General features: G+C 43.2%; 1 protein-coding gene across 1 annotated transcript in view; it reads left to right on the top strand.

The window, feature by feature from the left end:
- Adamts12 (ADAM metallopeptidase with thrombospondin type 1 motif 12) overlaps positions 1-14,283 on the top strand; it is a 293,075-nt gene that overhangs the window by 209,034 nt on the left and 69,758 nt on the right. Inside the window, exons 15-16 of the mRNA XM_045132353.1 lie at positions 4,998-5,242; positions 7,327-7,459. Coding sequence (XP_044988288.1) covers positions 4,998-5,242; positions 7,327-7,459 — 378 coding nt within the window. The remainder of the gene's footprint in view (positions 1-4,997; positions 5,243-7,326; positions 7,460-14,283) is intronic.

Consider the following 14,283-nt stretch of genomic DNA (forward strand, 5'->3'; position numbering starts at 1 on the left):
TGATTCCCCAGGACCCACATGAACCAGATGCACAAGGGGCACATGCATCTGGAGCTTGTTTGCGTGGCTAGAGACCCTGGTGCACCCATTCTCTCTCTTTCTCTCTCTGTCTCTCTTCCTCTCTCTCTTTTTCTGTCTCTCTTCTCTCTCTTTGCTTGCAAATAAATAAATGAAAAATTTAAAAAAAGAATACAGGTCTGGTCTAGACCACCTTTAGACTTGAAGAATCCCAGCCTCAGAGCTCAATTTCTGAGGCCCTCTCTGACCCTGAGTAAACGCCTTTTGCCTTTGCAGTCCTGAGAGCCCAGCCTTTTATAAATCTGATCATTGAAGTCAAGTGATTTCCACCATAACATGTCTATTTCCCCAGCCTCCTTGGGATTCTCCAGCAACTATATTCCTGTCTTCCTCTGTGAAAAGGAGCCCATATTTAGTAGGCTTGATGTCAAGCATTCAGGGCGCCGTCTTGCACTTTAACTTGTGTCAGACTTGGGCACATTGGCTTTCCTTGTTATAACTGCACATAATGGTTTCAATTTCCAGTCTCCAGGAAGGAGGAAAAAAATCAGCATCAAGAAGTAGTACCATGATTACCATGATTAGAAGTGACTGAAATTGGAAGAATTTGGGTCCAAAGTGCAGGCGGCTATATATAGATTCTGAGAACCTTCTGGTTCATTATTAATTTACTCATTACCTGAGAAATGTTAATTAGGCTTTTGATGTGTGCTTGGCATGGAGGAAGAGTCATAAATGTGACAGCAGGTTTCCCTCCTGCTTTTTCTGTTTCATACCAGTGTCTAAGAACTAAGCTTAGAAAGACTACTTATCTGGCAAAACACAAATTTCCTAGTTCAGAAGATTAGTGCTTGGAGCCGTAATGTTAATCCAAGTTAAGGGCATGTGCTTTAAGAATAAGGAATTTCATGTAGAAAGGCCAACAACCACACAAAAAAAAACATCCCAGAAAGATCTGAGGCAAAAAGTAGTACGTGGGCTGGAGAGATGGCTTAGCGGTTAAGCGCTTGCCTGTGAAGCCTAAGGACCCTGGTTTGAGGCTCGGTTCCCCAGGTCCCACGTTAGCCAGATGCACAAGGGGGCGCACGCGTCTGGAGTTCGTTTGCAGAGGCTGGAAGCCCTGGCACACCCATTCTCTCTCTCTCCTTCTCTCTGTGTCTGTCACTCTCAAATAAATAAATAAATAATTTTTTTTTTAAAAAAAGGTAGTACGTAATAACAACAGGAGATGCGGCTTTCTTAAAACTATAAAGCTCCATTATTTGGTGACTTCCTGTACTGTATTTCCCAGGAAGCCTCAAATTCCTAAAGAAAGGGAAGTGAAAGGAAGTGAGGATTCCATACAAGGTGTCTGGAACCATCTGGTGGGTCAGACTCCAATCCGTTGTTCGAAAACCAGGTACAGAAAACCAGTGTCAATGTCTCCTTCTCCTACCTTTCCCTTCTGGCTTCTACTAAGATAGCTGAGATTGCCCACCATGTAAGAGAACGTTTTTCACTCTTAAGCCCTGTGGTGGTGTGAATCAGATATTACTACACATAAACTCATGTGTTCTGAATGCTCGGTCCCCAGCTGGTGGTAATTTGGGAGGTGGAGCCTTGTTGGAGGAGGCGTATCCTGGGGGGCAGATCTTGAGGTTTATTAGCCCCCAGTTTTACAGTGTCAGTTGGCTCACTCTCCAGCTGCTCTTGTCCACCTGATGTTGGTCAGGAGGTGATGTCCAGTCTGTACTCTACCATCTTTTTTTAAAATTTTAAAATATTTTTATTTATTTTAGAGAGAGAGAGAAAGGGAAAATATATAGAGAAGACAGAAACTGGGCATGCCAGAGCTTCTAGCCTCTGCAAATAAACTCCAGACACATGTGCCACCTTATGCATCTGGCTTATATGAGGCCATTTTTCCAGCCCTCTGCTATGTTTTCTCTGACATCAGGAAGCTTACCTTTGAGACTGGAAACAAACAATTTTTTTTCTCCTATCAGCTGCTTTTGGGGGGGGGGGACTCTAAATCTAAGGCTGAAGAATGCAACTTTTTCAAAGATCTTTCAGGCATATTTAGTCTATGTAGTTAGTTCTCCCTTGTTTTGTGAGTCTGCTAAATACAGGTTCATATCGGAGCAAGATACTGACTTATCTCTGCTTCGAGTGAAGTACCAAAACCTGCGTGAGTTTTCCCCGCAACCTTCTCACAAAATCATGAGCTCTGGCCCTCTAAGGAGCTTGCACAAACTGCTAGTATCATTTTGTAAAAGACAATTGGACCAGTGAAAACAAATTGCCCAGGACTAGTAGTATAATATTTTATAAGCCCATTTTTGTGTTGTTTTGTTTTGTTTTTGGAGGAAGTGTCTCACTCTAGCCCAGGCTGACCTGGAATTCACTCTGTAGTCTCAGGGTGGCCTCGAACTCTTGGTGAGCCTCCTACCTCTGCCTCCCCAGTGCTGGGATTAAAGGCATGCGCCACCACGCCCAGCAAGCCCGTTTTTATTACAAGTGACAATGCCCAGAAAGTAAATATGCCAGTGAGTCAAGTCCTCTCCCCTCCCACCCCCAGATTCTAAAGAACAGTTGGATAGATAAGATGTATTAGCACAGATGGTCCATGGTGTCTCTCACAATAGGGTCTTCAGAAATGAGGCCAGTATCCTGTCTTACACTCAATGACTGTGAGTGTTCACGTAGCTCATATGCTCAAGATGCGGTAGGTGATGGGTAGTTTCTGCACGTGGTCTCCATGGACTCAGAGTCTCCTTCTGTAAGGACGGATTATGATTCCCTTCTCCTCCCAGTGCGGGCGCTAATGGGACATTTTTGCTAAGGGGAAGATGTATGAAGACTGATTTTGCTGGGTGAACATGTTTATCATTTGCAATGCTGTGGCAGTATCCTCACCCGTCCTTCTGACCAGACTCTGCAGAGGTGCACTGACCATCTCTGAAAGCTTCCATTCTACATTACTAACCTTCTCCTTTTAAACTGCCTGTGATAAACATTTACAATTTGGGAGTTTTTTCCTTATGTAGAAGAATAAAAAGCAAACTGGATTTTATTTTATTTTATTTTATTTTATTTTATTTTATTTTATTTTATTTTATTTTAGAGAGGGAGAATGGGTGCTCCAGGGCCTCCAGCCACTGCAAACGAACTCCAGACGCATGCGCCCCCTTGTGCATCTGGCATACGTGGGTCCTGGGGAATCGAACCCAGGGCCTTTGGCTTTGCAGGCAAGCACCTTAACCACTAAGCCATTTCTCCAACCCCAAACTGTTGGTTTTTTTTATCATCGTTATTTATCCCCCTCATTTTTTTAAAAGCCAGGAACAAAAGTGGCACATACAATATTTTCTTTTTGTTTGTGTGTGCACATAGGAGTCCGTGTGTAATGTGGCGTGGTGTTCACTTGTGTGCCTCATTGTGGCTCTTGTCTGCTGGTCTGTGGTGGCTGGAGCAGAAGGTCCAGTGTTCTTACTTTTTCGACCCATTTTTATTTGAACAAGAGTGTCTTTATTTTCACAAATTTCAATAATTCTCGGGTCTCTGATCCCCTACTGGATTGGGATTACAGACATGCATGGCCACAGCCAGCTGTCTATATGGGCGCTGGGGATCAAGCTTGGTCAGTCTCTCGGGCCTCTTCAGGCCCTCATGCTTGCACAGGAAGTGTACCTAACCACTGAGCCTCTGTTCATGAAGTGGAACCAAGCAAGCCATGTGGCAAGGTTCCCTCCAGAACTTTGTTAGTGAATGGAAGCCAGGGTTAAATGACTTGTAAGAGTGTTTTTTTGTTTATTTGTTTGTTTTAATTTTTTTGTTTTATTTTTATTTATTTATTTGAGAATGACAGACAGAGAGAGAAAGAGGCAGAGAGAGGAGAGAATGGGAGCACCAGAGCCTCCAGCCACTACAAATGAACTCCAGATGCATGCGCCACCTTTTGCATCTGGCTTACATGGGTCCTGGGGAATCGAGCCTCGAACTGGGGTTCTTGGGCTACATAGGCAAGTACTTAACCACTAAGCCATCTCTCCAGCCCCGTAAGAGTGTTTTTAACCTGCTTGTGATAAGAAAGAGGGAAAGTGCAATGTTTAAGAAGACTCATCTAAGGGTCCAGAGAGATGGCTCAGCAGTTAAGGCATTTGCCTGGAAAGCCTAAGGATCCCAGTTTGATTCTCCAGGACCCATGTAAAGCAGATGCACAAGGGGGCACATGCATCTGGAGTTCGTTTGTAGTTGCTGGAGGCCCTGGCTCACCCATTCTCTCTCTCTGTCTCTCTCATTCTCTACCTGTTTCTCTCTCAAATAAATAAATAAATAAAATATATATATTTTTTAAAAGATTAATCTTGGGCTGGAGAGATGGTTTAGCAGTTAAGCACTTGCCTGTGAAGCCTAAGGACCCTGGTTCGAGGCTCGGTTCCCCAGGTCCCACGTTAGCCAGATGCACAAGGGGGCGCATGCGTCTGGAGTTTGTTTGCAGTGGCTGGAAGCCCTGGCGCGCCCATTCTCTCTCTCTCTCTCTCTATCTGCCTTTCTCTCTGTGTCTGTCGCTCTCAAATAAATAAATTTAAAAAATTTTTAAAAAAAGATTAATCTTGTAGTAAGAACAAAAAAAAGGAGGGAATAATGATAGCAGGAAACTTGCCTGTTATAACAGTTTAAACTATAATAGTTTAAACTATCAACCCCAAATCACAGAAAAATAAATACTGGATCATAAACGCATCCAAGTTCCATTGCATTTATTTTATTTACCTCATGAAACTGTTTACACACTGAGTCATGAATCTCCTAAGAATTCTGCTGCTAGCCAAACTCTTAAATTCTTCATAATTTGTGCTTCTGCCAGTCACAGTGGACACCTAGCACGCACTGAGGGCTGGAGATCCTGGGAAGAGGATCCACAAAGGCCCAGAAATAGGCTGTGTCAAGCCGAGATGCTAGCGTGCCTCGTTCATTACTGCTTCCTTCCTCCTTAGGGTACGTTGACATCGGACTCATCCCCAAAGGGGCAAGGGACATAAGGGTCATGGAGGTCAAGGCTGCTGGAAACTTCCTGGCCATCAGGAGTGAAGACCCAGAAAAACATTATCTCAATGGAGGATTTATTATCCAGTGGAATGGGAACTATAAGCTGGCAGGAACTGTCTTCCAGTATGATCGGAAAGGAGATCTGGAGAAACTACTGGCTCCAGGCCCCACCAACGAGTCAGTGTGGCTGCAGGTAATGCTGACCTGTGTGCTAAGCAGCATGCTTCTGGAGTCTCTTCCAGGAAAGATCAGGAATCACCAACACTTATTTTCACAAGAACAGAGAAGGGAGGACGACATTTGTGCTGTTTCTTGTTTGTTGTCCAGAAATTGCTGAAACACTGATAACAAAATGCCAGAGCCTCTGACACCACCCAAGTTGATTTATTTATTTGAGGCTAATATTCCTCTAGGATGTAAAGTGTGTCCATGTAACACGCGTCTCCAAGTCAGGCGGTTGTCAGGCAGAAGATTCGCCTCCGTGAGCCTTGGGGTCAGGTTACAGTAGCTCTTGAAAGGCCCAAAGGTTTGTGTTACATACATTGAAGACCTGTGGAAAAATTAATGGGATGTCTGTACTGGTAGAGGTAAAGCCGACTGGGGAACGAGGGGTGGCCCAAAAGTCAGATTCAGCTACATTCAAAAGCTACAGGGAAAGCCAAGGGGGAAAAAAAAAAAGCTACATGGAGGTTGTTTCAAAACCAAAGGCCAAAGCTTTCCCAGAACTGGGGGTCAAGGTTAGCACCTGTGGTCCACAAACGTCATGAGCCTAACCTACAGGAGCAGAGATTTGTGTGTGGTTACTCCACAGAGCAACCAACTCCCATCTCTATGTTTATAGTAACTCCACCTTTAAACACGTGCTATATAAACTGCCTGCAGAGGGCTGGAGAGATGGCTTAGCAGTTAAGCGCTTGCCTGTGAAGCCCTAAAGACCCCGGTTTGAGGCTCGATTCCCCAGGACCCACATTAGCCAGATGCACAAGGGGGCGCACGCATCTGGAGTCCGTTTGCAGTGGCTGGAGGCCCTGGCACACCCATTCTCTCTCTCTCTCTCTCTCTATCTGCCTCTTCCTCTCTCTGTCTGTCACTCTCAAGTAAATCAATAAAAATAAACAAAAAAATAAAATAAAAAATAAATAAATAAAAAAGAGTGAGAGAGAGAGAGAGAGAGAATGGGGGCGCATCAGACCTCCTGCCACTGCAAACGAACTCCAGGTGCATGCGCCCCTTTGTGCATCTGGCTAACGTGGGTCCTGGAGAATCGAACCGGGATCCTCTGGCTTTGCAGGCAAGCGCTTAACCGCTAAGCCATCTATCCAGCCCATGATGAACATTTTTATTCAAGAACTAGCATACATTAAGGGAACTAACCAGCCTGAGAGCTAGAGGAACAACGTAAGACAACAACAAATGGAACGTAGTTAGTGTCTGAGTGCTAACTTCACGTCATGTTCTTATCACTTTAATGTATTCACTCATTTTAACCCTCAAAAGAACACCATTGGTGGATACTTATCCGTATTTTGAAAATGGGAAAACTGGGCTGGAGTGATGGCTTAGCAGTGAAGGCGTTTGCCTGCAAAGCTAAAGTATCTCAGTTCAATTCTCCAGGACCCACGTTAGCCAGATGCACAAGGGAGCGCACGCATCTGGAGTTCGTTTGCAGTGGCTGGAGGCCCTGGTGCGCCCATTCTCTCCCTCTCTGCCTCTTTCTCTCTCTCAAATAAATAAATGAATAAAATTTTTAAAAAAGAAAGAAAATAGGAAAACTACCTGGCATGGTGGCTCATGCCTTTAATCCCAGCACTAGGGAAGCAGAGGTAACAGAATTGCCATGAGTTTGAGGCCACCCTGAGACTACATAGTGAATTCCAGGTCAGCCTGGGCTAGAAAAAGACCCTACCTCAAAAAACCAAAACCAAAAAAGACAAAGAAAATGGGGAAACTAAGACACTTACTATATTCACAGAGGTAGTAAGTCCACAGAGCCTCAGGTGACTTTACCAACTGACTTCCTCGGTTGCAATGTCCATCTGATTAAACCTCCCTATTTATAGGAGTAGAAATTACTATGGTTGCTCAGTCAAGAAATCACAGAATTGAGGTTAGATTTCTAGCAACAGAGAGAGATAGACAAATCTAATATGGCTGTAGATCTCTTGCGTGGCACCTGTTCCAATGTCTTCTCTCATAACGACTTTCAGATGATGGACATGACTGGTTCATAGTCTAATCCATAACAGAGATTGACATGATCCCTCTCCTGCTTTTCAGTTACTCTTCCAGGTGACCAACCCCGGCATCAGGTATGAGTACACAATCCGGAAAGATGGACTTGACAGTGATGTGGACCTGTACTTTTGGCAGTTTGGCCGCTGGACCGAGTGCAGTGTAACATGTGGGACAGGTGAGATACAGCTGCTGTCCCTAAGGACCATAGCCAGTCTCAAAGTGGCCCACTTTAAGAATCATGCCATATGTGAGTGCTTCTCCCTCCAGACCTCTCTTTGGATCATGCTGGAGTCTGAGTTCTTGCCACCAGCTTATAATTACTGCCTGAAAAGCCAGAGCAGCTACAGAGTAAATGGCCAGAATGTGTGATGTGTCAAGGAGAATAAAAGTGCTGGGCAAGGAGACCAGGCTCTGCCTCCACTAGCCTCCTTGTTACTTGGGTTGGCTCGGGCCCCTTACTGCCCCTCCTCAGGGGCGCAGTCATGGAATGAGGTCTACACATACAAGTCACAGAATGCACGGTGAACCTCATAAACAATTGTTACTTCATCAGCTCCTTTCTTCCCCCAGTTCAGCAGAGAAAACCAAGTTTAGCTTTTAGAATTGACAAGAATCAAATGTCTGTTTTAAAACATCTATGAGGGCTGGAGAGATGGCTCAGTAGTTAAAGGCACTTGCTTGCAAGGCCTTGATAGCTCAGGTTCAATTCCCCGGTACCCATATAAAGTCAGACGTACAGAGTAGTGTGTAAATGTAGAGTTCAATTGCAGGAGGCCATGGCATGCCCATTTTCCATGTCTCTCTGTTTTCAGATAAATAATGAATAAAAATATTAAAAATATATAAGGTTGGAAAACACTAAACCTCTAGAAATAAGTAGATCGCAGGTGCAACTGGACAACCACACGGTCAGGTGTTGGCAGGCAGATCCCTCCTGTAACTCTCTGCAGCTGCCTCCCGCATTGTCCTGGATCATTGCCCACCGTGGGCTAGGATCCCAGCGAAGTCAGGATAATTTAAGCAAAAAAATAAATGGGAGAAATTCTTTCCCTGGAGAGCATTATGAGAAAAGAAATGAGGTCACCACGAATGTCGTTACAAGTGCTTTTCAACGTATGACACCGCCCCCTCCCTTGCATTCTCATTGTCCATGCAAGTTTCAAGTGTAGTGTTAAGTGATCTGTGCCAGGACCACATAGTGTGAAGCCACGCTGTCAGAGACTCCCAAGGAAGCAGGAGAAACCCCTCTTCTGTTTCAAGATAAAACAGACCCTTTGATCCATGTGCAATATGACAGAGCATTGAGAATACAGAGGTGAGTGGCTGCATTTTGCGATGGACATAAAGAAGCATCTGGAGATAGTTTAAGGGGAACTAAACACCCTTAACCAGTGTGAATTAGACATTGGGTGTCATTATAGCCTAGTCCTTCAGCGATGCATCCTGCCTAGGTAAATGGCACGCTGATTATTAAGTCTGAACAGGAATTGTCCTAATTCTCACTTACCCACCTGAACTTCCCTAAATTGCGAGAGCGACAGTGAACTTGCCACTGCCTGTGGCAGGAAAAAGGACAGCTTTAATATGTTCAGATATAGGGGATGAAATGCTAATATTCACACTGGAAACACATCACTAAATATATAGACAGGAGGCTGCCTGTAACATTGAATCATTCAGAGAGGGATTTTTATTTTCATTAAGTTAAAACTTTCTATATTATAGGGCTGGAGAGATGGCTTAGCAATTAAGGCACTTGCCTGCAAAGCCAAAGGACCTAGGTTCGATTCTCCAGGACCCACATAAGCCAGATGCACAAGGGGACACATGCGTCTGGAGTTCATTTGCAGTGGCTGGAGACCCTGGTTTGCTCATTCTCTCTGCCTGCCTCTTCATTCTCTTTTTTTCCTTCTCTCTTAAATAAAAAAATTAAAAAAAAATTAAAATACCATTATATATTATAAAAGTATATTAATCACATTACTGAAAAGTGAGAGGTGATGTTACCAGCCTTTCTTATGCAATTAAGTACTTTGCTTTTTTTTCCCTCTTTCCATCTGGCTTTTTCTAATCATGAATGTATGAAGAGTCTCCAATTTACACTGACTTTCTGAGCTTATGATTTCATTTATTTTCAGACAGAAAAGATTTTAGGGAAAATACCATCTTTGGAATATCACGAGTTCCAACCTCAACATGGTTCAATTTATGGGGTAGATTTTACTGTACATCATTTAAGTGGTGGAAAGTAATGTCCATTAAGGTTTATTTTATGAAGTTGGAAGCCCAATATTTAATGCACATATGATTTACAAATGTGCACCTTCTTGATGGATTCTTCTCTTTATTTTCAGTGACAGTTTTTATCTCTTGTGACTAACCTTGTCTTGGTATCTATTATATTAGAAATTGCTTAAAAATCCTAGTCTTCAGTTTTTTAGTCTTCTTCTTGTCTGGTTTGGATGTCCGTTATTCTAGCCTCATACACGAGGCTAGTTTTCTATCTTTTCTTCCTCTAAAGTTTTATATTCAAACAGAATAATAATTAGGGATGTTGAACATTTTCTTAAGAGTGTGTTAGCCATTTGTAATTCTTCCTCTGAGAACTCCCTGTTATTTCTCTGCCCCACTTATGGAGTGGGTTGTTTGATTTTTTACCCCTAGTTTGTGGAGTATAGATGTGAGAGCATCAGTCAGTCATTGTAAAAGGGGGGAGCAGTGCCCCTGGACACTCCCTTCCACTCTGTGGCCCTGGCAGATGGACATAGGGTGGTTTAGTCTTCTCATCCTAGCTGCCTTTCTAAAAAGGAAAAACAGATTCTCCAAAGGAGACTGAAGTCAGCAGAGGTTCAGTGGAATAAGCACTATGAAGAGAGATTTGAGTGGGTGTGGCGCTCTTTTGGCTAAAGACTAGTGAGAATTTCTTACTGGAGTCCATGATTTTGGTCTCCATAGGGTTCTGACTTAGTTCCCAGTTCCAGCTAAGGGGTCCTTTCCACTGAGCAGATCTCCTAGACACGCAGAGACCCACTGGGTACCCACCTAGGCTTGGTGCCACTATTATTACACAGTCATGTGCATCTTGTCAGACTGGTGGCTTTGGTATGTCAGTGTCCCCTTTTAGCACTCAAAGTGGCTGGCCATTTTCCCACAGCAATGCATGTAGCACTTTCCTGCTGTAGATGGGCAGACCATCTAGAGCTTCCTTCCGTATTCCATCCAGATCTTTCTACGTTCTTTGTCCACAGCATGTTGTGTCTTCAGCAAAAGGCTCTTACCTTTTACTTCAGGCCAGTAATCAAGTGCTTGGACAGAAGATTGTCTTGTGTTGGGGCCCTCGTAGGTCTCACGGATCAACAGCTCAGTGTGGATTGTAACTGATTTCTGGTATTGAGGGTTACAAGCCAAAGCCAAATGTTTTACGGTTAGGCTTCACCCACCCTCTCCAGGGCCCTTATCACCCAACAATCTCTGCATCCTCAAATGTACAAATACTTCAATATATTTGAGCTCTTGTAGCAATAGGATCCAAGGTTTGCTTAACTGTATTTGTATTGTAAAGCATAGATGTGAGCGCATGGTCAAGAAAACCAATGGAGGGCTGGAGAGATGGCTTAGCGGTTAAGCGCTTGCCTGTGAAGCCTAAGGACCCCGGTTCGAGGCTCAGTTCCCCAGGTCCCACGTTAGCCAGATGCACAAGGGGGCGCACGTGTCTGGAGTTCGTTTGCAGAGGCTGGAAGCCCTGGCGCGCCCATTCTCTCTCTCTCCCTCTATCTGTCTTTCTCTCTGTGTCTGTTGTTCTCAAATAAATAAATAAAAAATTTAAAAAAAAAAAGAAAAACAATGGAGGGAACCAAAGGGGGTCATAATATCACCAAAGTAAATATTTGTAGGAACTAAATTTGAAAGCTGATGGGATAAGGATGCACGGGTCACTAATGCAGAAATTATGCCATTTCTACTAGTCTCTTCCTAACAACTAACGCTACTGTCTACATGCCATGCTTGGGAATGGAGAGTGACAAACTCGACTGATTCACAAAACTGTCATAGTTTTACATCATTAAAATCAGTGGTATGCCCAATTTTAGGATATATATAATTTATGGGCTAATGTCAAACAACTTGTACTGATATTATTTTTATTTGAGTGGCTGTAAAAGAGCTCTAACTGTTTAAAAATTGCATCGTGATACTTTGAGTCTTAGACAGACCTACCTTGGCCATCTCTGATCTTGAGTTTAGGCATAATGGCTCACTTTTCTAAATTGAACATTGGAACCAAGAAAATCTCAAATAAAATCAAGAAATCATATAAAAAACCTCGATTTTATGATCTTGTTGTGGGAATTGAGAATATAGTGAACTATGTTACTGTTGCAGTCAGCATTGCTGGTAGAAATCACCCAACCAACAGCAGCTTGTGGGTAAAAAAAAGAGGTTTATTTTGGCTTACAGCTTGAGTAGGAAGCTCCATGATGGCAGAGAAAATGATGGCATGAGCAGAGGGTGGACATCACCCTGTCACCAACATCAGTGGACAATAGCAACAGAACAGTGTGCAAAACACTGGCAAGGGGGAGCTGGCTATAATACGCATAAGCCCATCCCCAAAAATACACTGCCTCCGGGAGGTGTTAATTCCCAAGTCTTCATCAGCTGGGAACCTAGCATTCCGAACACCTAAGTTTATGGGGGACACCTGAATGGAAACACCACAGTTATTGGTTTTTGTTTTTTTTTTTTTTCACATGAGGAATTTAACTTATCTCTTCTCAAGGCACAAGTCCAGTCAGTATGAGCAGGTTTAAAGCACAAGAGGACAGTTCTAAAAGTCAAAGCACTTAGTTGGCCTTTTACCACTACATCCAGCAGGAGCTACCAAGAATTTAGAATTTTCTGGAAAAAGTATTCTGAATTTGTTTCTTGTAGATTTTTCAATGTGATTGATTCCTACTTTAGAAGTAGACTTTTAAGTAAATGTTTCAGTTAGCTTGTTGCTCAGACATCATCTTGACTGGCTGCATCTTTAACTAACAGAATTTCTTTGGGGGCTGGGTCCCCTTTGCGCAAAAGGGGACAAATGATGAGATCAAAGAAAAACCATATCATTTTCCCTTTCTTTCATTTCCAGCAAAAGATCAAGGTCACATAGATTCAGCCTGACCTCTTAAACTTTCTGCATTTGCAGTGCTGCATAATGATAACTGCTCTTAAAAGCATGACCTGATTCTAATTCCTACCACAAGAGGTGTTACACTGGCCTATGTTAAAGAAAGACCCTGCTATTACAGAAATGGTAGTTCTAAAATGACTAATGAATATGCCACTGATGATAAAGTGTTTTCGGATTTTGCTACAAGCTATTAAGTTTATTCATGTAAAGGAGATATTATCACCTAGAGACTCTAGCAGGAAACAGTTTGTATATCCAAACTGACTACCTTGGCTACTTTGACACATATAGGTAGGGTTTAAGGAAACCAAGAAAGGTAATTAATGGCTCCTGGACACTAACATGGGAGGTTGTGGGGAGGATAGGGTTAGAAGAATTATTCTTCCCCCATTTCCAAGCTTAACTAGTAATATAGCAAACACTGCCAGCAGTTCAGAGAAGAACACAGAAAGGAGTGGAATAGATCTGGAGAGGAGAAAGGCCTGTGGCACAGAGGAGAAGGAGATGAAAAGTCAAGAAGGTCAGGACTGGCTGGAGAGATGGCTTAGTGGTTATGACACTTGCCTGTGAAGCCTAAAGACCCAGGTTCAATTCCCCAGGTCCCACGTAAGCCAGAAGCACAAAGTGGCACATGCATCTGGAGTTCGTTTGCAGTGGCTAGAAGCCTTAGTGCTCCCATTCTCCCCCCACCCCTCTCTCTCTCTTTCCCTAATAAATAAATAAAAAGAAAGTCAGGACTGAGTAGACAACAGCAAGCCACGCTGGATTGCAGCCCTGGTTCTTAGATGGAGAAAAGAAGATTGCTGGAACTCACTGAGCATTGTTCCATGCACTTCTGCTACACATAAAGTGCCCAGGATTCAGTGTAGTAAAACAACCATGACTTCATCGTACCTCAGAGATTTAGACAGGGTGCACGAGGGTGGCCCCTCAGCTATGAGGATTCAAATGCCAGCGATGAAGACTCACGTCTTTGGGGTGACTCTATACAGGGGGCTCAAATCCTATTACTGGTACCATCTAGAGACTTCTTTGTTTACATGACTGTTACTTAGACTGGGCTCATCAGGGACTACCAACCCAAGGACTTACATAGAACCTCTCTAACCACATGTAGAGAGATACAAAAGAGACAGGTGGACATCGCATGGCCTTTTCTGATCTCTCTTTTAAGGAGACCCATAGCTTCACTTGTGCATTTGATCCAAGGCCAGCAGAATCAGGCTTCACATCTTGACAGATAAGATTTGGAACACTGGAAGATTCTTGACAATAAATCATGAAAATAAGACTTCATGTCTTGACACAGTATAGAAGAAAAGCTAAATAGAGACTATCAGTGCAGCCATCTATAGAAAAATGCAAGCTTATGCTTGCACATTTCCTAAGACAATATGATTTAATAAAATTTTGAAGGTCTGTGTGTGTGTGTGTGTGTGTGTGTGTGTGTGTGTGTGTGTGTGTGTGTTCAGATACAGTCTTACTAAAAAGCCCAGGCTGGCCTCAAACTCAAAATCCTCCTTTCTTCGTCTGCCCAGTGCTGGCACTGAAGACATGGGCCACCATACCCCTTTAATCTGGAAACCTCTTGACAATATTTATAACAAAGGATTTCTAGATTAACTATAAAATGTTAGCCAGCATACTTTCATTATGCAAGGTTTCTTGTGATTAAGCCTTGCCTTCCTTTCACGGATTATCAATTTTCAAATGTAGATGACTAAAACCATAAAAGGATTGAAATGAAATGTAGATGACATTTCCAGATACCAACCAGCTCAGCTTCCAACCCTCAAATAGTCTTGTGTGTGCACATATGTGTG

The sequence above is a fragment of the Jaculus jaculus genome, chromosome 13 (assembly GCF_020740685.1).
Source record: "Jaculus jaculus isolate mJacJac1 chromosome 13, mJacJac1.mat.Y.cur, whole genome shotgun sequence".
NCBI classification, from domain to species: domain Eukaryota; kingdom Metazoa; phylum Chordata; class Mammalia; order Rodentia; family Dipodidae; genus Jaculus; species Jaculus jaculus.